The 25353-nt window shown below is 38.4% G+C and overlaps 1 protein-coding gene across 25 annotated transcripts in view; it reads right to left on the bottom strand.

Annotated features, from left to right (window-relative positions):
- Positions 1-25353, bottom strand: part of NEB (nebulin) — a 194936-nt gene that overhangs the window by 11390 nt on the left and 158193 nt on the right. For 11 of the 25 annotated variants that reach the window (XM_030579866.1, XM_030579881.1, XM_030579874.1 and 8 more), the window contains 22 exons: positions 24695-24799; positions 24497-24607; positions 23446-23556; positions 21982-22083; positions 21720-21824; positions 16337-16447; positions 16074-16178; positions 15224-15328; positions 14746-14850; positions 13661-13771; positions 13147-13257; positions 11949-12062; positions 11706-11810; positions 11235-11339; positions 9066-9170; positions 7925-8017; positions 5705-5797; positions 3988-4080; positions 3469-3561; positions 2252-2344; positions 1596-1688; positions 299-391 (listed from right to left, as the gene is read on the bottom strand). In XM_030579866.1, coding sequence (XP_030435726.1) covers positions 299-391; positions 1596-1688; positions 2252-2344; positions 3469-3561; positions 3988-4080; positions 5705-5797; positions 7925-8017; positions 9066-9170; positions 11235-11339; positions 11706-11810; positions 11949-12062; positions 13147-13257; positions 13661-13771; positions 14746-14850; positions 15224-15328; positions 16074-16178; positions 16337-16447; positions 21720-21824; positions 21982-22083; positions 23446-23556; positions 24497-24607; positions 24695-24799 — 2262 coding nt within the window. The remainder of the gene's footprint in view (positions 1-298; positions 392-1595; positions 1689-2251; positions 2345-3468; positions 3562-3987; positions 4081-5704; positions 5798-7924; positions 8018-9065; positions 9171-11234; positions 11340-11705; positions 11811-11948; positions 12063-13146; positions 13258-13660; positions 13772-14745; positions 14851-15223; positions 15329-16073; positions 16179-16336; positions 16448-21719; positions 21825-21981; positions 22084-23445; positions 23557-24496; positions 24608-24694; positions 24800-25353) is intronic. The other 14 variants (XM_030579869.1, XM_030579877.1, XM_030579883.1 and 11 more) reach the window with 8 other exon arrangements.

Below are 25353 nucleotides of genomic sequence, written 5' to 3'. Positions count from 1 at the left end.
CCTTCATGGCAAGTGACAGATACAATAGAGATTTTTTAAAATATCCAACAAGAGAAAAGACAAAAAAGAGGTTCGAACAAGGAGTAAAGTTGGTTAACATTATTGAGGATCATACAAGTTAGGAAGGAGATTAAGTAACAGTCACTGAAAAATTGCAGTAAAATGATGGAAAGAGGATGGTCTTGTATAAGTTAATTACATGAAAAGGATAGGATGTGTGGGTTTTGTTTTCTTTATAAAGATTAAAAATGTGCATTTTAAATGGAGTTAAAGGAAACTTTTGTTTTTTCAAAAATACCGAGCTAAAGTTTTCTTGATTGCGTTTGACCCTCTCCATCTCTGGAGTGACTGGTGTTGGGGTTCCTGTCCCCAAGTTCTCTTTGTACAACACCTGTAGGGTAACATGGAAATAGCCACACAATCAAAAAAAAAGAAAAAGAAAAAGAAAAAAAAAAGCAAGCGTCAGTAATATCCCGTGTGCTGGCAGAAAGGGATAAGTGTGAGGGATACAATTTTTTCACAGCAACCTTGAACTAAAAGCAAGACAAATTAATGAAAACAAAGCTGTAGAGTCAGTGTAATATACAACACATTGTGATCAATTTTGATGGAAAGAGGGTTTTTTATATGTGGGGCACGTGAAATATCTAGGTTTGAAGGCTATTTTAGAGGTTACAAATGTTGCTTAAAAAGGAATGAAGGGATTTTTCCTAAATAATGAAATAACATTTTCTTGATTGTATTTGACCCTGTGTTTCTGGAGAGAGAGACATTGATGTTCCTTCCCTAAATTCTCTTTGTATAACATGTGCAATGAGGAGGAGCCCTCAAAAAACAAAAAAATCAACAAAATGGTGCCAGAGTTAAGATTAAGGAATCTTGCTGTCTTCATCTGAAAAGGGCACAGGGATTAGATTATAAAGAGTGCATCTGGGAATGGTACTTGAGAAATACTTATTTAACATTGCAGCCTGACTGCATGTGAAATCTCTCCCTCTCTCTCCAAGAAATGCACTTATGCTGACAATTTTGACCCATAGGACCAGAGCTTCAAATGAAGGTCTACTTGTTTACACAGATAAGGATTCAACTGAGAGGCTTTGCATCATGAGAAATAGGTAAGGATGGGGCACAAAAGGCATCTGACATGACAGAAAAGAAGCAGTCCGCTCTAAATACTAACTAAATGCTTCTTTAGCCCTTGCAGAAATATTGAGACAGACTCTCAGCACTCTAAATTGGTGTAGTTACATTGAAATTATACAGATTTATATCAGCTAAGGTTTTGACCAAACATGTCTTAATTGATATGTGCATTAAATCAGAAAAAAAAAAATCAAGGATTGAGGCAATTAAAAAAAAAAGCCCCTTATTAAAAGAAAAAAAATAGATAGCAACATTCAGGATTATCTAAACCATAAAACATGAAGAGGACTAAGATATCAATCACTGGAAACTGCAGAAAAAGATGGGGGAAAGGATGGTTTTATCAGTATAAGTTGATTACAGGGAAAGGATAGCAGTATAGTTATTTTGATAAGGTTAAAACATTTAAAAATGAGTTAAAGGAAACTTTTTTTCATTTGGTAAAATACCGAGCTAAAGTTTTCTTGATTGCGTTTGACTCTCTCAATCTCTGGTGTGACAGGTGTTGGAATTCCTGTCCCCAGGTTCTCTTTGTATAACACCTGTTGAGTAACAAGGACGTGTTAAAAATTTTTTTTTAAAAGGTCAGTAATATTCCACTTGATGAGGGTAAGTGTTGATCATAAGGAATACAATTTTTATGTCTACCAAATCCACTCTGCACAAAAAAAGCAGAAAGTGTTAATGAATAAGCCAGCTAAGATCCGTGTTATACAGGAATTGCGATCAATTCGGATAGAATTCTTTAGACTTGCAGAAATACCATGTCTTATTTTTTAAGTGCACTACAGTGGGGGAAAAAAGGGACTGAGGCTAATCAAAAACCTAGTGCTATATTAAAAATTTTAAATAGTTCTAGTTTTTTAAAAGTTAAACAGGGATTTGGAAAATAGAGGGGTGGAAATGGTGGTTAGGAATGCCTCAGAATTACATAACTCATGAAAAGTACAAAAAAGGAATAAGTAGTAATTACTGAAAATTAGAAAGAGAATGGTCTTATTTTTATAAGCTGATTAGACGAAAGGAAAAGGGTGGAACTTTTATAAATGTTTAAAAGTTCATCTGAAATGGTGTTAAAGGTAGCTATTTTCTTTTTTTTAAATACCAAGCTAAAATTTTCTTGATTGCGTTTGACTCTCTCCATCTCTGGAGTGACAGCTGTTGGGGTCCCAGTCCCCAACCCCTCCTTGTACAACACCTGTGTGGCAACAAGGAAGTGTCAAAGAAAAAGAAGAAGCAAGTCAACAAATCTCCATTTAACATCATATACATGTTAACCATCAAGAATCCAATTTTTCTATATCAGTCCTGACCCCCAAACTAGGAAAAGTTAAAGAGAAAATTAACTAATATTGATGATTATGCAGTATTTGTGACCTCAGGTATTGACCCACAATTCCCATTAATAAGAAATATGTGGCAAAATATGAAGGCACAAGTGGGCCAGATTCTGATTTAATTTGCTTCATTGTAAATCTGGAGTGATTAAATTGATTTTAATGGATATCTCCAGACTTGTACCACTTCAAATGAGATCAGAGTAGCTTGTGGTAAGTACATGTATCAAAAAGCGTAACTATATTGTATTCTCCTAAGCAGCACAAGAATCTGAAGTCAGGACAAAATTTCAAAACTATGGTGTTTGAGTAGGTGTAAAATGAATTCAAACCTCCCCCCATATAAACAGGGACACAAAAAAGTTAATAAAAAAGCATCATGACATAAAATTCATTAATTGTATATGGCAATTCAAATGTAATGTATTAGGACCAGAAGAGTTTATCCTAGGGGATTGTGAGTACTATAATAAATCTTCATTATGTATGTAATTCTCTTCCTCTCTGGAACGACAGCAATGCTGCCCCAAGTCTGTTTACAAAGACCTGCAGGATACAAGAAAAGCATCCAACATGGCAACAATGAAAGACATGTCTTGCTCTAATTACATTCTATTGCTTTAAAGAAAGGTTAGGTTTTATTTTACATTTGCACTGCATTAACATGGTGATGCCAAAGGCTGTTAGAAACATCTACTATGTTATTGAGGAAGAGGATGGGAATCCACTCTGAACATCACATGTTTTTCAGTGAGGGAAATGTGGTAGGGTAAATATGATTAAAATTTCACAGAAGGAGCTATTTATAACTAAGTTAGACTGGGATGGAAAATTAAAATACTGTACTAGGATAGTGACAGGTTTAGTGGTTGAGTTAAAAAAAAAGGGCTGTGATTCAAAGCCCTGTGCAGGGTTAAAGGAAGAAATTTAATATGGAGGAGTTAACAGAGGAGTTAACGGGATTGTTGTTTTCTTTTGGAAATACCGAGCTAACGATCTCTTGATTGCGTTTGACTCTCTCCATCTCTGGAGTGACAGGTGTTGGGATCCCAGTCCCCAAGTCCTCCTTGTACAACACCTGTGAGGTACAAGAAAGTATCCAAAAAAGTACTCAAACCAGGCGAGGTTATTAAGTCTGGCTATGTGATGAACAGGGTTTAGTAATAGTATTGACTATTCCACACTCTAGAGGTGAATACTAAAGGCAGATGCATGGTGGTTGATTATTCCATAAATACTCACAAGCTGCTAAAATTAAAAAAGACATGCAGAGGAAAAATGCCATGGTAATTTCACTGCTGACCTCAGGGTGGGTGTTTGTTTGTTTGTTTTTATGCATATAAAATTGTAAATCACTCAAAAGGTTAAAAACACAATGGAAATGGCAGGAGATGAGTTAAATATTTCATGTTAGTAGCTTTCTTCTAAATAATTGAAGAAACAAAGAATGGTTGTTAGGATGTTATTGTGAAAGGATGAGTTGTTCTATTTCTTTGAGAAATACCGTGCTAATGTGTTCTTGATTGCGTCTGACTCTTTCTATCTCTGGAGTCATAGGTGTTGGGATTCCTGTCCCGAGGTCCTCTTTGTACAACACCTGCAGAAAGAACATAAGCACCCACAGAAGCGATGAGAACACTGCTCACTTTTCACAGAAACCTAACTGAAGCTGGATATGTAGTTTGTTTGGATTACATGTAAATATGTGCACATTTTATTTTGGCTGCAGGTCTGTGTTTTTAAGGCCCTGGTTCAACAAGGTAGTTGGCCAGGCATCTAATTTTAAGTACATGCACTTACATGAAGTAAATGGGATTGTCCACTTAAAGTTACACACATGCTTAAATACATAGCTGATTTGAGGTCTAAAACTGTTGCAGTACTTTAAAAAAACCACATTAATTTGGTTTTGAAAATTCCCGTGAGCTACTTTTCCTGTAATTAACATTTTCAGAGAGAGAGATTTTATGTTATAGTGTCAACATATGGCTAAAATTCTTAGAGGTCTGTGTAGTACATTTTGAAAGCACTGTATAGAGATTTAGCAATGTGGCTCCACTTCACATGAAGTCCCCTTTCAAGATTTACCCTATCACTGTGTCTTAACTATTAATAATACTCAAGTGCCTCTATTTTGCTTTAGTTTTCTGATGAGAAAGCACGTCTGAATTTCAGCTCTCATACAGTTAGATTCATCTTCATTTGTAATTATTTGATCAAATAATTGCTTGCATTTTCATGAAAGAAAATTGCATACAAAATGCTTCAGTCTGAAGTCTGATCATAAGAACCAGAACTACAATTATGTTAGAGATGTAACTTGTAAATCACTAAAATGGATGTACATACTACATTATATGCCTTCAGTATGCCACCAGAACCAGAAAATGGTTAGAATATATGGTAAATAAGGCATTCAAAGCATGAGATGAGGTAAATCCAAGGTTAGCGAACACCAGTGTAGTTTGAAAATATAACCAGATTATGCAAAACTGAACTGTAAAAACCAATTAGTATCAGAAGGAGCTCAGAGTGAAAAGGTGGGACAGAGGACAGGAAAGGGAAATTTATTACTTAAAGGTTACTTACACTCACTTATAAGGACTTTGCCACCACTCAAGAGAATTCTTTTATAGTGAATAACTGCGGTACCAAGGACCACATCTGCTCATGAGTCTACGTGCAACACTCTCACTGAAGTTAAGAGGAATGTCACCTAAAAATCAGTGACTCTTTAACAACAGAGTAACAAAGAAGGCCAAGATGCTGTTTATACTCAGAACTGTAACTGGATTTTGTGACAATTAATATGGCTCCAGATACTTTTAGTGAGATTTCCTCCAACCATTCACAACACTGCAGAATTGTTTAAGAAACTACCTGACCATTTTTTTGTTCTTAACCACATATGTAGCATTAAATCAGCTAAGTGGCTGATTTTATCAAGCTCCAAGCTTGAGTAGTGAAGAAAATTGAATTCTAGTGCCCTGCTGGTGCTCATCATAAAGATTGAGAGGTTCAGTCTCCTTTCAACAGGCAACAGCCATTAATGCTAATGGAGGCTAAAGCTTGAGCTCTGCAAAGGGCATACACCTCCCTGAGAGTCCTAGTTGGAAACGACAGTATTTATTAGAAAGGAAAGGAGGGCTATTTAGCAATGCAAGCATAGTGTTATGACTGTGCAAGTCACACAGATGAGTGCAGAAAATATCAGCCACTACCGAGCTGATGTGCTTCTGTGTCTCCTTCACACGTTTCACTTCGGGAAGATCAGAAATTGGAATTCCTTTTCCAATACTTTCTTTATATTTAATCTGCAAAGTTACATACAGTTAAAAAACAAAAATACTTAAAGCTTGTTAAACATATGCATATGGTACCCAATTACATGATAGAACAAAGAAACAGATCATTTAAAACTTATTGAAACTTAAAGCATTACATACACCCATGTGGAAGGACAGTCTTCAATGAAGATTCTGCCCAAACTGATCTGCATTATCAGGCTACTTTAAGCCATCTCAGTGTGTCCAGAGGCGTGCTTGGGGCGGCAAGCCGCGGGGGTCGCTCTGCCGGCACCGCGGAAGGCAGCCTGCCTGCCGTGCTTGGGGCTTGGGGCGGCAAAATTCCTAGAGCCGCCCCTGAGCGTGTCTAAAGGTAAACAGGTTGCATACAATGCAATGGGAATTGAAGCCTATGCCCTGAATGTCTCCCGTTCATTGTGATTAAAAATAACTATGACCAGCATGCATCCACCCTGTATGGCAGCAGATACATTTTCAAAATGTATTTGAATAGTCTGATCTTTTCAAGATGAACAAGATATTATGTATGATATTAACCACTTACAGCTTCACTGATGATAATCAAGAGACTTCATACTGAAAATAATTGTTATACCCGTTATACTATAAATTAGAGAAAAGGCTAGGACATGCAGTGGGTTCAGATATGGATCCTTCACCTCTGGAGACCTGTTTTTGCCATAAGTAAGGTGACCTTGGTCATCTTTAAACAAGTGTATTCAATAAAGTTCAGTTATCCATAAAGAAATCTTATCTTCCCTTCATAGGGAGACATCTCCTTCTGAGACCCAGATTTCAATAAATTCTAATGTAATAGACAGGAGCAGAGGTTTTCTCTAGGGCACAGATGATGAATCTTTTGGCTCTCAAGTCTTTAAAAAAGCCAGAGGTGTCATGGCATCAAAAACCAATCAACCAATAATTGAACCCAGAGTAAAGAGGCAGACAATCTTAGCTTCTTAAAGTAAAATGTTCAAGATTTGGGCATCCAACTTGAGACACCTCAGGAGGGCATGGTATTTTGAAAGTGCTGATCACATGACTGCTAAAATTTGGGTCTAAATTGAGGTGCATCACTTAGGCACCAAAAAAATGAATTGTCAAAATTGCTAGTCACTTGAAAATCTTAGCCTAAGTGCCTAAAGTTAGGCACCTAAATCCATATTTAGCTTCCCAAACAGATTTAGCCTGATTTCCAAAGATTTTGAGAACCTGCAGATCCCATTCATTTCAATAGGACCAGGGACGTCTCTGCACTTTTGACCAATACAGCCATCCAGTTTAAAAGCAGGTATCTACTTTTAAAGCATTCCAGTCCTTTACACAGTAAAGCTGTAAGCAGAGGCAATCTCAGCTATAGTTTAAGCTTCCATTAATAGCTCAGTTTTATAATACTGTGGACTGAAATTGATTTTTAACATAAATCTAAATACACTGAACAGATCTGTAACCTTGCTACTTGCTTTCTATATGAATGTAGGTGTTCAAGTTTTGGATTTATGAAACATATACTATCCAACATGGGTGAGGCTGCATACAAGAGCCTATTTTTAAAATAAATCAGTTTTGTCTCCTTTTTTTTACAAGGTGAAAAACAACTTACTCCTAACAAATTTCTCCCACCATCATCAAGCAAACATTTGAATAGAGGCAAGCTTTAGTATCCCTTGCCCTAATATGACATCAGCATTCAAAGCATAAACTATATGGAGGCTAAAAACTTAAAATTGCATTTGCCAACGTGCATAAATAAATCCTTGTTCATACTTTAGAATAGTAAAACTTTTATGTCAGGTAAACTTGATTTAAAAATGTGTTAAATTACATGTTTGGGGAGAGACTATAATTAGAATGAGAGCTTCCATGTTTTCGAAAAGGATTATAATTAGCATATTGTTAATCATTAGAAAGATTTTCCTAGTAAGAGCTACCACAGATATTGAAGAAAATAAAACTTTTAAAAGCTTGTTAGGAAATTATTTTTTGACAAATAGTAATAGGCAAAGGCTCTAAGATAGCCCTTAGTTTCATAAGTAATTCCAAAACTGCTGTTAGCACTGGATAAGGAAATGAGTGAGGAAGGGGAAATTATTTGAGTTGTATTAGGTAGAGTGTTAGAAATCCATTGTTCTGTACCGTGCTAATTGCGTCCTGGGTTCGTTTAATTCTCTGCATCTCAGGTGTCTTTTCAATAGCTGTTCCTGTTCCAATATCTTCTTTATATAAAATCTTAAAATTCAGAACCAAGACAACAAAGTTAAGCACAGAAAACACAATATTGTCCCTCCTAGAGAGTGATTACAAAACATCTGAAAGTGGGTGGACCAAACTAATATACAAAGGTACAGGCTCAGAGCCAATTCTGAGCTCTCTCTGTAACGGGTGCAAAATAAGGTCAGTAAAGTTTATTCTGCCTACCTTGAAGATCCCTCCTACTACAAGCAGTGACCCTTGTGGAAACAAAGGGTTTGGATCATTATTATTTGCAGTAGCACATTTTATGGATAGTAGTATTCCATTTTGCAGCATTTAGTTTTAGACTGAAATGTATCACTCTTCAGAGTTTGGAAAGACTTCTGTTGTTAAATGTGCAATGTGAACATGACACAAGGGAAATACTTAACTCCTTAAGATAAATCATGTGAGATGTGGAACAAATCAGGACAGACATAGTTCATTTACTGTTAAAAGATGACATCTGCATCACATCAGGATTGTTATACTACAAGCTCACAGCACTAGATGGCCACATAACAAAAGAAGGGTGAACACTAATAATACTGCACATAGGATGGCTTAACTGTCAAAACAGAAAGTGACTGAGAAGTTTGGGCAAGCAGCAACAGATTTGAGAGGTAGTAAAAGTCAGCTAACTATAATAAGTGTAAAATTAGTATGAAACACTAAAGACCTGATGCTGCAAATTCTCATGCACATGCTTAATTTAAAACTAATGGAGATATCCTGTCTCCTAGAACTGGAAGGGACCTTGAAAGGTCATCAAGCCCAGCCCAGCCCAGCCCCCTGCCTTCACTAGCAGGACCAAGTACTGATTTTGCCCAAGATCCCTAAGTGGCCCCCCTCAAGGATTGAACTCACAGCTCTGGGCTTAATAAGCCAATGCTCAAACCACTGAGCTATCCCTCCCCCCACTCCACTGAAGTCAGTAAGGCTACACATGGATATAAGCGCATACAAGAAAAGGTCTAAAAAGTGTTTTTAAAATATTAAAATAGATTATTTGAGTTAGCATTGCAAATGTGTGCAATAAATATACCGAGCTGAAATTCTTTTGGTTTTCTTTAACACGCAGTATATCTGGTGTATCTTGTACCACTGTAACTTTTCCTTTACTGTTCATTACATCCAACTGGTACTGAAGCTATTAAAAAAAAAGAAAAGAAAAATGTGATTGGTATATCAACTCTAGTCCATAAGAGTTTAATCTTGTCTTTTTAAAGGCTCTCTTTTTTAAAGATAGAAAAGAAAAGATTTGTCAAGGATATATTCTGAGGAGACATTTGAACGTCATCACATGTGGTGGGATTTTTTACAATCCATGAATGTAAAAGATACTCTCCCGGGTTGCAGCTAATCAGAATAAAATTAGTTATAGAGACTTAAAATAAAATAAAGAAATTCTAGAAAGGTGACTACTGAGAACTAGGGAAAAAATCACACCATTGAAAAATAACAAAGCCCGCTAGGCTCAGCGGGTGGGAAACTTAATAATACCAGCAGTGAGGGGGACAGCCCCAGGAAACAGGAGGGTGTGAATGCTAAAAGAACGCAGGGGTGATCTGTCTTCCTCGGGAGAGGGGTTCTCTTCCTTCTATTGGCCAGCCAGAGGCAGCTGGGAGTTGATTGCTTTGCTCCTCACCTCTGTTTTAAATTTAAATTTTTGCCCACGTCTTTAGGGGTATGGCCGTGGTTCTTGGCCCAATCAGCACACAGCTGTGGCCCATGTGACAGCCTCAGGGACATATGGGTAGTATAGCTATATTGTGTGGATGCAGTCCACATAACACATGGAGAGCCGCATATGTGGCCACAGTGGTAAACAAGTTGAGAACCACTGAGGTATGGCTACACTGTAGCTCAGAGTGAATACCCCAGCCCAGGTAGAGAGACTCAGGCTAGCAGGACTCAAGCTAGTGTGCTAAAAACAGCAGTGTGATCATTATGGCTCTCGGAGAGACTTGGGCTAGCCATCAGAGTTCAGACCCAGGGTGTTGGATGGGCTTAAGAGCCCAAGCTGCTGCCCAAACAGCATCCATACTGCTTTTTTAGCACACTAGATCAAGCCTGCTAGCACAAGTCTGCCTCCCTGGGCTGAGAGGCTTGCTTCCAGCTGCAGTGCAGACATACCCTAGGACCCTCTTGCTCTATTTATGCAGCCACACCTTCCTTCCTTGTATTTTGCAGTACAGGAACTGTGGGTTTTAGGATGCTGTGGGAAGGGCCGTTCTTAGGATTTATGGAGCCCTATGCAGTATTATTAAACTGGTGCCCCTATGCCCAATGGCAGCCCAGGCCTGTATGTGTATTTTAGATAAGGGTGGTCTTTTGAAGGATTTATTCAAAAAACTATACATCTGAAGATCCAAGCATTTAAGGCTAAAGATGAATACACTGATTGTGCATCTAAAAATCTGTGCAAGGATTTTTTAGAGATGTGATTTTATAATCTTCAGCAACACACTAATGAAATATTTTAAAGCAAATTTTAAACTAAGATCTTATAGACTAACATGTTCTGAGTAAATATTACAGTAATGCACAACTGCTTTTATCAGTAAATTCAGAAATGGAGGCCTTGTCTACACTGCCACTTTACAGCACTGAAACTTTCTCGCTCAGGGGTGTGAAAATCACTCCTCTGAGTGATGTAAGTTTCAGCGCTATAAAGTGGAAGTGTAGACAGTGCACCAGCACTGGGAGCTAGCTACTCCCCTTGTGGGGGTGGTTTTACAGTGCTGGGCTCTCTCCCAGCGCTAGTGCCGCAACTACACAGCAAGGTTATTTTAGGGTGGGTCACAGTATTGCCACCCTTACTTCTGCACTGACTTCAGAGCTGGGTGGCCAGAGCCTGGCAGCTGTTGACCAGCCGCCCAACTCTGAAAGCAGCGCCCCGCCAGCACCAGCACAGAAGTAAGGGTAACAGTCCCGTGACGCCCCCTACAATAACCTTGCAACCTCCCCTCCCCTACAACTCCTTTTTGGGTCAGGACTCCTACAATTACAATACTGTGAAATTTCAGATTTAAATAGCTGAAATCAAGAAATTTACAATTTTTAAAATCCTATAAGCATGAAATTGACCAAAATGGACTGTGAATTTGGTTGGGCCATAAGGATAAGGGGTCTTAAAACAGGAACAGGCTAATTAGATGGGAAATGTTCTCTGTTCTCTGACAACAAACAATGGCTTGGTACGTATACGTACAGTGCTAAAGTTCTTTTGGTTCTCACGGACTCTCAGTATTTCAGGTGTGTCTACAACAGCCAGGTAGTGTGACATGGTCCTTCCTGCATCTTCCTTATATTTTTTCTGTTAAATCAATTTTTTAAAAAAATAGTTTTCTGTTAAAGATAATTAAAATATAGTATAGCATTATTTATTGCTGATTAATGCAAGTTTAAACAGCAGCAAGCAATTCAATGGATGATACAAACACATAAAATAATCTTTATGCAGGATTTTTTTTTTAAATGTTAACTGATGTTAATGTTGGTCAGAGATGCTAGTCTGACAGCTCTTTGGTAGCATATATCCAGCATTCTCTCCTGAATTTTGTTACAGCCAGTTAGTTTAAATAACTTAAAACAAAATCTGCTCTGAATTAGTATCTGTTAACGATCAAGGGAGAGACTCACTGAGAATGAACAACAACCATGACTCTTTAAATCTCATTACCTGGCTTGAAAGGTTCTTGACCTGCTGGGCATGAATGATCTCTGGAGTATCGATAACAGAGGTGTAATTGGCTTTATCCATTTCTGCCAAATGCTTATATTTAATCTGTTGGGAAACATTTCGGTTAGGGACCCTCAGTCGTATCTATGACCACTGTCTTCTCTCATCTACTCAGAAAATACTCTTCATAAGGTTTATTTTTATAAAGTCATCAGGTTTTATGTCTGCACTATTCACACTCACCTGACTGGCAATGTCAGTGGCATTCTTTGCCCTCATATAGTCTGGTGTTTCCAAAGCCAGGTCTGTCAGACCTCTTCCTTTGATTTCAAGCTCCAGAGCTTTCTTGTACTCTTTCTACGGGAGAAGATAATAATTTGAAAAAAATATATATGTAGAATGGGATGGCTCTGGCAACTATAACTAGAGTCTCATTACAAAATAGCTCCATCATCTAGAAATGGCATATGACAATCATACACACAAAACTACAAAATTAAATTCAAATATATTAACTCATGACAGTTTATTTTCCATAAAAACTATGTAAATGCTCAGAACAGACAACACAATACAGCAGTAAATGGACAAATGTCATGAGCCAGGTTTATTTCAAGGTTGTGCTGACGCTGGCATCATAAATCTTGGAACAAGGTCTCAAGCAGAAATTCCCTAGGAGACCCGTTTGTGGAAAGTAGGGACCAGCCACTTTTGCTGGGAGGTGGGCAATTAGATGTTAGTGCTGTCTGAAAAATGTAAGATAGCGGCTTCAGAACCTCTGGAATTAATGTTGCCTCCCAATGGTAACTATGTGAAGCACAATACCAGAAACACTAGGGTGAATCTTCCCTGGGGTTCAAAGGATTTATTTGGTGCAAGTCAGTGTAACTTACACCAGAAACTTTGCTACATTTAGCTCATTATCAGTTGTAATATAAATTATGGTAATAAAATAAACTTTAACTGCACAAATTTGCTGCAGCATCAATACAGATATACTACAAATTCAAATATCCCCTTTGCCAGTTATCAAGTAGATTTAATTTGTAGTATTGCATTGACATACCATAATAATTATAACAATAAATAATAATAATAATAATTTGTATTTGGAAGTCTCCTTTTATCCAGTGGTGGTGAAGCCTTTAGAAACATGAGTAAACTTAGCTACTCCTGTGAAAGCAATTACTTGAAATACCTTACAGATATGCAGTGTACTTAACGTGATTTGCACAATGTCACACAGAAAGTCAGTTGCAGAGTCATGAACAGTGCCCAACAAGTGCTGGCTCCCATTCTCCAGCTCACTGGAACACTCTTCCCTTCCAAAGGCTATGTCTAGCAACATTTATCATTCTTTGTTAAAGTCACCTTGTGCATTAATGATGTGGAATGGTTCTAGTTCCAGTCAGGCCTTATTCCAGCTAGCTATTTGACTTACCTCATTTAGGATATGAGTTGCATTCTTTGCTCTTAACATGTCTGGAGTCTCCTCCAAGAGTGTCATACCTTTACCTCTGACACCTTCCTCTAGATCCCTCCTGTATTCTTTCTATAGGAAGAAAAAAAGAAGGGGAAACTGCAAACATCGTTCCACTACGCTTTTGTAAAGAAAAAATGAGGCTGAACAGGTTTTTTGTTTGTTTGTTTTGTTTTAAGTAACAAAGAGTATTGTTTGGAGTTATACACTCTCTAAAGACAGAGATCAGAACTCAGTCTAAACTCTTATGGATGCACACACACAGGAACAATTATGCTGATGTAAAGAGACACAATAAATGTGAATACAGTTAACAATTAGTGGAATTAACATATGCAACAAATTACATCATGGTACAAAGACATCTGAAAATATACTTAACATACATGAGTAAGCAGTGAGGGAATATACTAGTGAGGTTAATTAGTGGAATTATTTGGCTTAATAGAGGAAGTAAATGCAGAGTAGCTGCTACCTCGCTTGCTATTTTGGTTGCATATTTGACATGTAAGAAAGATGGTGTAATCTCCAGGCCAGCAAGGTTCCTGCCTTTAATGGACTCTTCATAGTCCTTCTTATATTCTTTCTAATATGAGTAGGAAGAAGGAGAAAAAAGCAAATATTTATTACTTTTTTTCATATTGCTTCAAAATAAATGGACCAGGACAAAAGAGCAACTTCTAATTATCTCCATTGATTTCAGTGTCACCATCTCCAGGAAGATGCTCAAATAAATTTGTTAGTCTCTAAGGTGCCAAAAGTACTCCCGTTCTATCTCCAGGAGGGTAACTGTGGGCATAACCCTGCTCCCACTGAAGTCTATGAAACAGCTCTCATTGGCTTCAATGGAAGCTGGAGCTGACTCTATATCAGAAGTGTTTCTTATTGTCTGTGTATGGCAAGAAGTTCAAACAATCCATGGAAGCACCCAAACAGCATGACTGACCACCTTATGCAAGTGTGTTTCAACATGTGTAAGTTTCTCAATGTGACAAAACAATATCAAAACTTAAAGCTGATAAGAAATAACTGCTTGAAAGGATAGAATGACAGGGCAATGAAAAATACTGTGACATCAGAGACAAACAGCAATTAAACAGAGCTGCTGAAAAATATAGGTCTCCAATAAGAATGATATCCTGAGCATTTACATTTACAGTTTGAAAAGTCTTCCCATAGACTGTGATAACTCACGTAATACATTCTGCTGCAAGACCTTCAGTGAAATGGTGATCTCACACTGTATTTCTCCCATAGACTCAAAGCTATTGGTCAAGTATGGCCTACTTTATTACAGTTTGTTGATGTAGGTAGAGTGTCAGAGGTACATCCTTTATAGTTACACACTGCAATCCCTTGAATTAATGAAGTATGATTCCATTGGTAATGCAGGTATAATGGAACTTACATTATAATGTAATTATAGTTTACAGGGCACAACACCATTCAAGGTTTACCCCCAACCATTTTCAGTTCACTGTGAAAATATAACAATGAAACAGCTGTATACAGAGGTGTCCTAAATCTTACTCTACTGAGTTCACTGATGAAGCATCTTACCTCACTCTGCATGTGCTGAGATTCCTTAGCAGTAATATATGTTGGAGTTTCAAAGTCCAGCATGGCTTTTCCTTTTTCCTTTTCATACTTCTCCTTGTATTTTACCTGACAACAGGAGACCCAAGTTAGGCTCTGAATTACCAGCTCATGGACCTATAGGTGTCTATTTCGTTCAGTCAATGGACTTCCATTAGAAAATGAACTGCAGTCTCTGACTCTCTCACTGAAATGCACAGGGCTCCTATCCACTGCCATCACACGTTAAAGACATGGAAGGGACAGACTTGCTATTGTGTCAAAAACATGCATACATATAGTGAGCGTTCAATAGGAATAGATGTGTAAATGTTTTTACCTGACTTCTGTGTTCCTGCTTGTACAGTTTGCATAAAGCAGGTTGGCACAGGGCTCATTCTGTATCAGAGAGCCCTCTAGGGGTAATTGAAATGGATGAATGAGAAACACTTGACCAACTTACTTGACTCTGTAGTTCTGTAGCCTCCTTTAGATGAAGCTGTTCAAGGTTATCTGGCACCACATGGTAGTGACCCTTACTCTTCTCATATTGCTTCTTGTACTGGTACTGAAGGGAAGGCATCAAGTACCACCTCAGTAAAAACCTGATCAGGTCTACTTCCTAGGCCCAACTAATGCAAACACTTCAATGGCACATCAAATAGCAATTAGAAATCTAACAACACGAGGGAGGTGGGGCGAAAGCAACCCCCAAATAGATTTATTTCTAAAGATTTGGGATGGACAGTTGTCCATTCTGATAATCTCAAAATGGATCAAGATTTTATTTTACACCAGGAAAAGAAAAGAAATGGGGTTATGTCATGTAATAATGACTGATCTTTTATATCATTCTGAAGTGCTACATTAGACATAGCCATCATTATGTGATACTACAGCAGGGTGATATTAAACACAAAAATCCCACTAAAACAGTAAAGAAGAAAGTCACAAATAATAATAAATAGAAAAGAATTGCAAAGAAAAAAAAGAGGAGAAAATGGAAAAGAAACCTGGTATTTGTTAGTGAGATATGATCAGTCGAAAATGTAAAAAATGACTACAGTTAAAAAATGGTTAGAGGTTTTAAAATGGTAGCTGTTCGACATGTATAGATTTCAGTGTCCAAAGGCTGGCTGTATTAATGTTGCTAGTTGGCTAGGTAATAATCATTAGGTAGGAGAGGAAGAGATCATTACCAGGTGATGTCCTCAGAACAGCAAAGGAGGGAACTGTTATAGAAATTGTTAGTAGAGGTCAATACAGAATGGGAATAGAAATCAAATAGATTTCAGGTTAGTTAATGAGCTTACAGCACTGGAGAGTTGACTTGTACTCAGGACATGGTTCATTATCAGCGATTCTGACATGTCTGTCACAGGCTTGTGAAGTTTCTTTAGATCTGCCTTATATTTAACCTACAGGAATGAAATATCAAACATCATCAGGAAAGAAGACTGAAAATAAAGCTTTTAACATATAATGTATTAGTAACACAAAGTAAGACTCTGCTAGTCAAAGTCAAAATTTTTAAAAACCCATGGAAAATGCAAAAGATTGTAATGAGTAGGCATACCTCACTAGCAATGTTGTTAGCATCTTTCAAGGTCTTGTAGATCTTGGCCTCCTTCAAGTCATACTTCGGCCTCTTACCCTTCTCCTTGTCAAAATTCGCTTTATACTTCAACTAATGGAAAACAACAAAGCATTTCAATTATTCCTGAACGTTAGCCTGTCCTGTGCCAGAGACTGAAGAAGTCCACATTCACAAAGAGTCTGATGGCAAACAGAGGATCAAAAAATGCAATAAATTTAATACATCCATTGGAATAAAATATCTTCTAGAGATCACCTGATATGGGAAAGAAAATGCACATTCTGTTTTTACAAGACACCATTCATCACTTTCATTCAATGCACAGGTTTTAGCTCCTCACATGCAGATAAGGGTGGTACCTTGAAGAAGTTATTTTTTTTTAAAAAGTTGACAAAACAATAGCTAAATAAGATAGGCCAATGTTCATATCAATGAGAGTTGTGCAGGCATGTATGACTGCAGAATCCGACCCAAACGGACCAACTGGCAATTGTATAAAGAGTGGTTAGAGAAGCTTAATATGGGTATCTGAGGCTATGTCTAGACTACCTGCTGTATCGGCGGGTTAAAATCAATTGCTCGGGGATCGATATATCGCATCTCATCTAGACGTGATATATCGATCCCCGAGCGCGCTTATATCGATTCCGGAACTCCACCAACCCCAATGGAGTTGCGGAATCAACAGGGGGAGCCACAGACATCGATCCCACGCAGTGAGGATGGGTGAGTAATCCCACCTTAGATATTCGACTTCAGCTACGTTATTCACGTAGCTGAAGTTGCGTATCTAAGATCGATTTCCCCCCGTAGTGTAGACCAGCCCTTAGAAAAGAGGGAGATACGAAAACTACCTAAATACTCAAGAGGTAGTAGCATAAATGAGGCAGCAGAAATATTTTCAGGTGCATGACGAAGATACAACAATTTATCTTAACCAAAAAGAGGTGATACGTAAAAAAAAGGGAGAGTGGTCACATCTTCAGAAAGGGTAAATTTAAACTAATCATTAGGAACTGGAGTGCACAACAGGCTAGGCAAGATCCCTAGAACACCCTGAATTAAGGTGGAGGCTCAGGTTAAACCATAACCATGAACATCAGTGAAAGCTCATGAAAGTTCAGCAGACATAAGGTGAAATCCTGGCCCCGTTGAAATCAATGGGAATTTTGCCACTGACTTTAATGGGACCAAAATTTCACACATGGTGATCTGCTCTCTCTCACTGGCTCTAGGTTTAGAGGCAAATGACTATTTCCTGTGGACCTACAGGGGATGATCGCTGTTCCCAATGTCTACAAATATGCAGGACAGGAACCCTTGCACACCGGTTAGGGACACGTTTTGAACAGGAAAGTCATTTTGCCATTGTGGGTTGCTGAGATACTTTCAGCAGAGTTCTTACAGTGTACATGAGCTCTTGCAATTAGGACCAAATTCTGATCCATTGAAGTCGAAACTCTGACTAGTTGGCTCTCAAGAGTTTAGGGTTACATTCTGACTTTTACAATCAGAGCCAACATTGTAGGTGTGGGTAGGTGTGTGGCTATTCTAACTAAGCAGCAGCCAGCAGAGATATTCTATGTGCTGCCCCTTGCTGATCCACAGGTGGGTGTGGAAAGGGGGTGAGGCAATGACACCTCCTTTCCCTAACCCACAGACACATCCTGCGCGAGGGTAAGAGACTGTGGCAAGTGAGGCAGGGACAGGAGGCCCTTTCCAGCACTAGCCATCAATAATTCTCCAGTAGAAATAAATCCACAAGTGCTATTTATACAAATAACCAAATGAAACAAGTCATCTACAGAAGAGATGATGGACACAACTGATGGAAGGAATGGATCATGCTGGGAATGATACTTATGCTTCAAACACGTTTACAGAAATAGTAGCATACAGTTCCATATTAGTAAACGCAAAAGGTGCTTCAATGCATAGATAAATCACATTCCACTTATTCTTGGCTTTTAAATTCTTTAGCATATTTTATCCATACAGTCTCATGCTCTACACCAGCTCTATACTTGCTGTAAGAAAACAAAGAACATCAATATTTGTTGCCATTCAAGAGCAACACTTAGTGTCTGATTCTGATATCGCAATGGTGTAAATGCACTAAAGTCCATGGAGACACACTGGTGTAATAATCAGAATCAGGCCCATATGTCAAAGTAGAGTAGTTCACTTTTGCTGAACTCATAAGAAAAGAAATGATCACAGAGGGGGGAAACTAACCATAGCTCCAAATTAAAAATAATTACAACAGACACACAGAGAAAACAAAAGAGAGTGAATGATTAGAGAACAAAATGGATACATGTCTTGTAAAAGTAGGATAACAAGATGGGTGAAATGCTGCTTCTCTAATAGGAAATGCCCAGAAAAGTAAACACGACAAAGAAGACAACAATGGAGACATGCCACATCAGTTTCAAGACTCAAAGAACTTGGTTTCTTTCAAGATGAAAATCAAGCCAGCTAAAAAAGTTACTCAAAGACTAAGGGAAGGTCTGGTCTTAACTTAAAAACAGAATTGAAGCTGAAACACATAAAAAGGAGTGCTGTTCGTTATTCATGAGTTATGCTGCTTTTCTTCTTTCCCTTGTAAAGTCTGCTTTTATGGAGCAAACGTGGGCTTAATAGGCACCCAACTCCAAGGAAAGATTCTTATTACCTGACAAATACAGTAGGTGATGTTTAGACATGCTGCAGTTGCATGCATTAATCACATGTAGACATGAAAAACAGTAAAACCTCTTTTTTCCTTTGGAAATATTTGAGTAAAATAAGATCTGTGCACTGTCATTTCACACCCTGTCACAAAGCCATAATACCCATGATTTCTGAGGTGGGAAGGCATATTAGAAAATATGTGCCCTGAAATAATTGCAATTAGAATTTATTTTGCCAGAGGTTTGGGGCCAAATTTACAGAAACACATTGGCCGCATTGTACCACTCTGACACCATGAAGCTAAGTGAATGGGTGAACCTCATCCACAGTGTATTATGTGTGTTGAAAATGACACACATCATCACCGCATTCCTGACAATGGGACAATACTTTGGCTGGTGTAAACTGGCACAATTCCATTGACTTCCTATGATCCTGATCCTCAGTTGGGGCCAACAACAGGTCTCGGGTACAGATCCTGGGGCCAGCAACTGAATAATCTCTCTTGGTTTCCAATGAAATAACAGGAGCACATTACAGGGATTCACATAAACCCTCTTCTGACCAGATCAGTGCAGAAGGAAACAATCTGACCTCAATGAATGATCTGTACCATGGCAGAGCATCTCATTGACTAAGTTAGAGCACATGGGAGCAGGTATCAGGGTTTCCTATTGTTTTTCTGATTACTGTAAAAACAGTAAAGGAATGTCTTTTTTAAAATCCCCATTAAGGCAATGGACTCCACACTGTTTTCTTGACCATTATGCTTAGGTAGAAGAGTATGTACAAACTGCTGAGTGACCTAAAATAACACAAAAACGTGCTGCAAAATCTAAATGCACGAGGGATTAAGACTTCTTTGCTTTTGCAGTTCAGTATCAGATCCTTAACTCCATCTCAGTGTGAGTTTGTATCTTTCAGTTTAAGCACTGTCATCTAAAGGCACATATTTTCCCATTTCCTATGTTGTCTTCAAGAGAGCAAGACCCCACCAAATTCAGCTTACATAGCTGTATTTTTTCAATTTAAATCTTAAGAGCAGAATTCCAGTCTCGGTTGTGTGTGTTGGAGACATCCATTAAAATCACTGGAAGCTGCACAAAAGGCAAGGGTAGAATTTGGCTTCAAGTTCTACACACTGTAAATTGATTTAGTCAAATTCCCCACCCACAGAGTCCCCATGCACAATCTTTGCATTGGAAAAAAAGAGGTGTTAGCCAAATGGTCAGCTTCACAAATTTTTGGTGCATTCCACACTTTTGACACAAAGACTGTAGAAAAAACAGTGCAACTGGTGCATTATAAACTCATTTACAATTCAGGCTGATTATCTTGTGCTAGGAATGACACAGATCATATACAACATAGAGGAAGATACAGAGAAGTGACATGCCCTTTAGTGTCACTTAAATCCATCTTACATGACTACTTAGGACATTAGCTTTCTTAACGTGTCTCATCATTGGTGTATCATAAGATGCTGCTCCATGCCCTCTCATGTGTCCTTTGAGGTATTCCACCTACAATGCGTAGCAAGATAGCAAGATCAGAACAGCAGACCATCGCAGGGATCAAGTATAAAGTTGTGTGAGAGAACCAAGTGGTGGTGAGGTCCTGGTTGAAAAATTCCCACAGGAAACAGCAAGAGTAAAATCCACACTAACTGATGTTCCAGATTAGTTTACAGAGAAAGGAAGTTTATACTAACATGATGTATTTATTCAAAAATAAAAGGTAATGAATTATTGAAAGACATATGTTAAAATAAATGCTCATCTTGAATAGTCAAATGGAAAGAACAGTAGAAATCTCTAATGTAAAATAATAACTTGCACTTGTATATATAGTGATTATTACGACCCGTCCATTACAAAGTACTTCACAAAGGTGGGTAAGCAGTATTATCCTCCCCATTTTACAGACAGGATGAAGTGAAGCACAAAGAGTGAGTTTTCAAAAATGGGCTCTAATTTTGGGTGCCCAATTTTAGCCTTGTCCTCAGCATTCAATAATTATTTTCCAAATTCTAATACCAACAGAGCAACTCAGATGTTTGTCGTTGATTTCTACATGTAGGTTTCCCTGAAGATACACTTCCTCTTGTGTAAAGTTCTTTATGCTGAACATTTCTGAGGGACTACAAGTGACATATTCTTCACAAGATGGAAACAGAAGAAGTTTATGTCAAGAAAAGTGAAGAATGGAGAAAAGAGGACAGACAAAGAAACCACAAGAGAAGCAAAGCCCAACCTCCCTGCTCCAAAAAACCATCTCTCCAGGGCTCAGTTCTGCTCCCATTGAAGTCAACTGAGCTTTAGCCATTGGGTATGATTCTCCGCCATCTTGCAAAAATCTTGTATGCTCACTTTGCACAGATGTGAATGACTAAAATGCAAGGGAATGGTGACTTAAGACCCACTTACATCACTGAAAGCTATGTCAGTCCCATTATACACAGAATACCCCTTAGACAAACATTTGCTGCTTCTTTAATAAAGCACACAAACTCTGCCCAACGAGTTACCTTTTTCAAATTAAGTTATCATACTCCCCTTAAAATTATCTAGAATTATTTCCATCTTCAGTTCTGAAGTGGTTGAAAAAGTCTACTGACTTCTGTTCCAGAAGAATCTGAACTCATGCCATTATTCACACCGCTCCAAAATTTGCAAACATTAATTATTACCTGGCTAGTAAGCTTGGACACCTCCTTAGCAAGTTCCATATCTGGACGTCCCAGCATGCTTACACCAAGGCAAGCCTCTCCTCGAGTCTTGGCTTTGTATTGAATCTATTGAAGAAAAAACAATCAGTACATAAAAATGTACTTTTACTTTTAACGATAAAATGCAAACATCTCCATGTTGTTCTAATAATTTATATTGATACAGTTTGCTAGAGGAAAAATACTGCTAAGGAGGTACATAGGAGATTTACAAAATACTCACATCACTGATTAACTTGGCAGCTTGGGTTGCTTTCTTAATATCTGGTCGATCTGCTATAGATGTGTAATGGAGCTGTGACTTAGCATCTTTTTTGTACTGAACCTAATCAATGAAAACAAACATAGAGGAAAGTGGATTACTCTAGTGTTTACGGATAGAATCATAGAAACATAGACTATCAGGGTTGGAAGGGACCTCAGGAGGTCATCTAGTCCAACCCCCTACTCAAAGCAGGACCAATCCCCAACTAAATCATCCCAGCCAGGGCTTTGTCAAGCCTGACCTTAAAAACCTCTTAGGAAGGAGATTCCACCACCTCCCTAGGTAACCTATTCCAGTGCTTCAGCACCCTCCTAGTGAAAACGTTTTTCCTAATATCCAACCTAAACCTCCCCCACTGCAACTTGAGACCATTGCTCCTTGTTCTGTTATCTGGTACCACTGAGAACAGTATAGATCCATTCTCTTTGGAACCCCCTTTCAGGTAGTTGAAATCAACTATCAAATCCCCACCTCATTCTTCTCTTCTGCAGACTAAACAATCCCAGTTCCCTCAGCCTCTCCTTATAAGTCATGTGCTCCAGCCCCCTAATCATTTTTATTGCCCTCCGCTGGACTCTTTCCAATTTTTCCACATCCTTCTTGTAGTGTGGGGCCCAAAAATGGACACAGTACTCCAGATGAGGCTTCACCAATGTCAAATAGAGGGGAATGATCACATCCCTCCATCTGCTGGCAATAACCCTACTTATACACCCCAAAATGCCTTTAGCCTTCTTGGCAACAAGGGCACACTGTTGACTCATATTCAGCTTCTCATCCACTGTAACCCTTAGGTCCTTTTCTTCAGAATTGCTGCCTAGCCACTTGGTCCCTAGTCTGTAGCAGCACATGGGATTCTTTCATCCTAAGCGCAGGACTCTGCACTTGTCCTTGTTGAACCCCATCAGATTTCTTTTGGCCCAATCCTTTAATTTGTCTAGGTCCCTCTATATCCTATCCCTACCCTCCAGCGTATCTACCACTCCTCCCAGTTTAGTGTCATCTAGCCACTGAGAACCCAGTATTGCTGCTGTGAAAGTCAGCTGGAGTTTTTCCACTGATTTCACTGGGAATAGATCTTTGGGACCAGCTTTTGTAAGTCGTTTTCAAATGAAGTAATAAATATAATGCAATTTTAACAGCATATGGGAAAAAATGAAAGAAAACATTATTGTGGAGTCACTGTTATTTCCGAGCAAACTATTTTAATTCTCAATCACATTGTCCAGAGATGGCCTTTATTTCTCTAGGTGAAATTCTCTGCCTACACATAATTTCATGCATATTTCCCTTGCAAAATGCAGGCTGGGGAGACATCCAGCTGAAAAATCAGACCAATTTGATTTTTCTGATTTGAGAATGACTCTAATTGAAAATGGTCATATGGGCTGTTTGCTTGATGTAAATGCAGAACAAACTTACAATACTCTGTTTCTTAGCAACTTCCATGGCATGTTTCACCTCAGGAGGCTCCAGCATGACGGAATAGTTGGACTTGCCTTTCTCCTTCACAAACTTCTTTTTATAGTTTGTCTACGTGGAGAAAAAAGGGTTTGTATTATACGTCACTCATTATTCCCACAAGGAGCTGTGTTCTTCTGACACTCACAATAACGCCTCACAGAAGCCAACTGAGCTAGCCAGAGATATCACTTACTTCTTCTAAACATGCATCAGCAGAGATAAGGAAACCTGGTTCCCTGCAGCGTTTAGAAGATATCCAAACACATCCCGCTGAACCCCTCTGCAGCATTTGATACCTCCAATCACCAAATATCCCTATCCCACCTCTGGGAAACTGAAGGGTTGACTGGAAATGCCCTGAAATGGTTCCAGTCTTTCCTGTCTAATCAAAGACTTCTGTGGTAGCATCTTCCAACACTCCATCCTTTCATGGGAATGGTAGGAGGTTAACAGGTGCCAGTGAATGTGCCCCCGTAACAGACCATAACCAGCCCACTACAGTTTACAGTCTCAACAGCAGTTCTCCAATCCAGCCTGAAGACAATGTGTTGGAGCTGGAAATGGAAATAAGACTGACAGCAGAAAGAGGTCTCTTGAAATATTTTAAAAGATATTACCCCAGCCAAAGGGACATTGTTTATCGCCACCAACAAAATCTTAAACCACTTAGAGAAAGTGAGGATCCAGAGTGCCTGCTAATGCATAATACATTAGAAGCAACTTACAGCATGAAAAGTTACCTGAAGCATGTCTGAGTAGGGATCCCTCATAGTTAAGAGCTATGAGATGTGATGTTTTGGGCCTTGATGCAGCAAAGCATTTAAGCATATGCTTAACTTTAAGGTCATGAGCAGTTCTATTGCTTTTAAATGTCTCACTAGACAGAAATTAGAAAATGCATATGGAGGGATCTACAAAAAATGCTTCATATGATCAAATAAATACTGTGAATGTAGCAACAGCAAAATTCTACATGAGCAACAAATGTTGCACTATACTTGTCACGCACCTCACTGACATTCTTGGTCACCTCTTTGACACGAACAGTGTCCTGTGTCTCAGGCAGGGTTGTATAAGAACCATGCGGAAGCTGCCTCTTACTTTGCTCTTTGTATTTGTTCTGAATGCATAGAGAAAAAATAGTTGAAAGAAATATAGGATATAAGAAGGAACTATTTATGAAGACACAAAATATTACATGTGGTACCTCAGATACAAGAGAGCTGACACACTTAGAGAGGAGGATCTGAGGTGTGTCTGGGACAGCAAGGCATGTTCCTCTAGCTTTGTTATGCTTCTCTTTGTATTTTACCTGGAGGAGAGAAAAGATGTTATCTTATGCAATTTATTTGTCTTATACTGACTTTAAAAATAGGCTTCAAATATACTAATCTTACTATATATGGCAGAGCCTTGCAAACCCACTGATGTGAGTAAGGGTTTTCAAGATTAGGTCCATAATTTGATTTGCCTGTCAACTTTAATATGCTCCAGACTATATATTCCTACACATCTCACTAGAGCTTAAACTCAGATCTTGTTACTGTATTGCCAACGTTTATTCTACAGTCATGGTGCTAAGCCCAAATGAAAGCAGCAGCTTTGGATTTAAGTATGTACACATAATGCATGCATTTCAATGTTTGGAGTTTAAACCTGTGTCAAAACCAGAATAATTTATTTACCATAAAAGTTGGGTATTTGGATAAAAAGGGCCACAAATCTGAACTGCCTCTAGTTTATGTTTGCAAATCAACCAACCAGACCAATGAGGTTTGCAAGATCAAAATCATCCCAGATTTTGTAAATTTGTTAATAAAATGAACAAACAAGCCCAATTAATGAAATAAGCCCAATTAATGAAAT

The sequence above is a fragment of the Gopherus evgoodei genome, chromosome 11, assembly GCF_007399415.2.
Source record: "Gopherus evgoodei ecotype Sinaloan lineage chromosome 11, rGopEvg1_v1.p, whole genome shotgun sequence".
Taxonomy (NCBI): Eukaryota; Metazoa; Chordata; order Testudines; family Testudinidae; genus Gopherus; species Gopherus evgoodei.
Note: the sequence above shows the minus strand (reverse complement) of the source record. Positions and strands in the feature narration are given on the sequence as shown.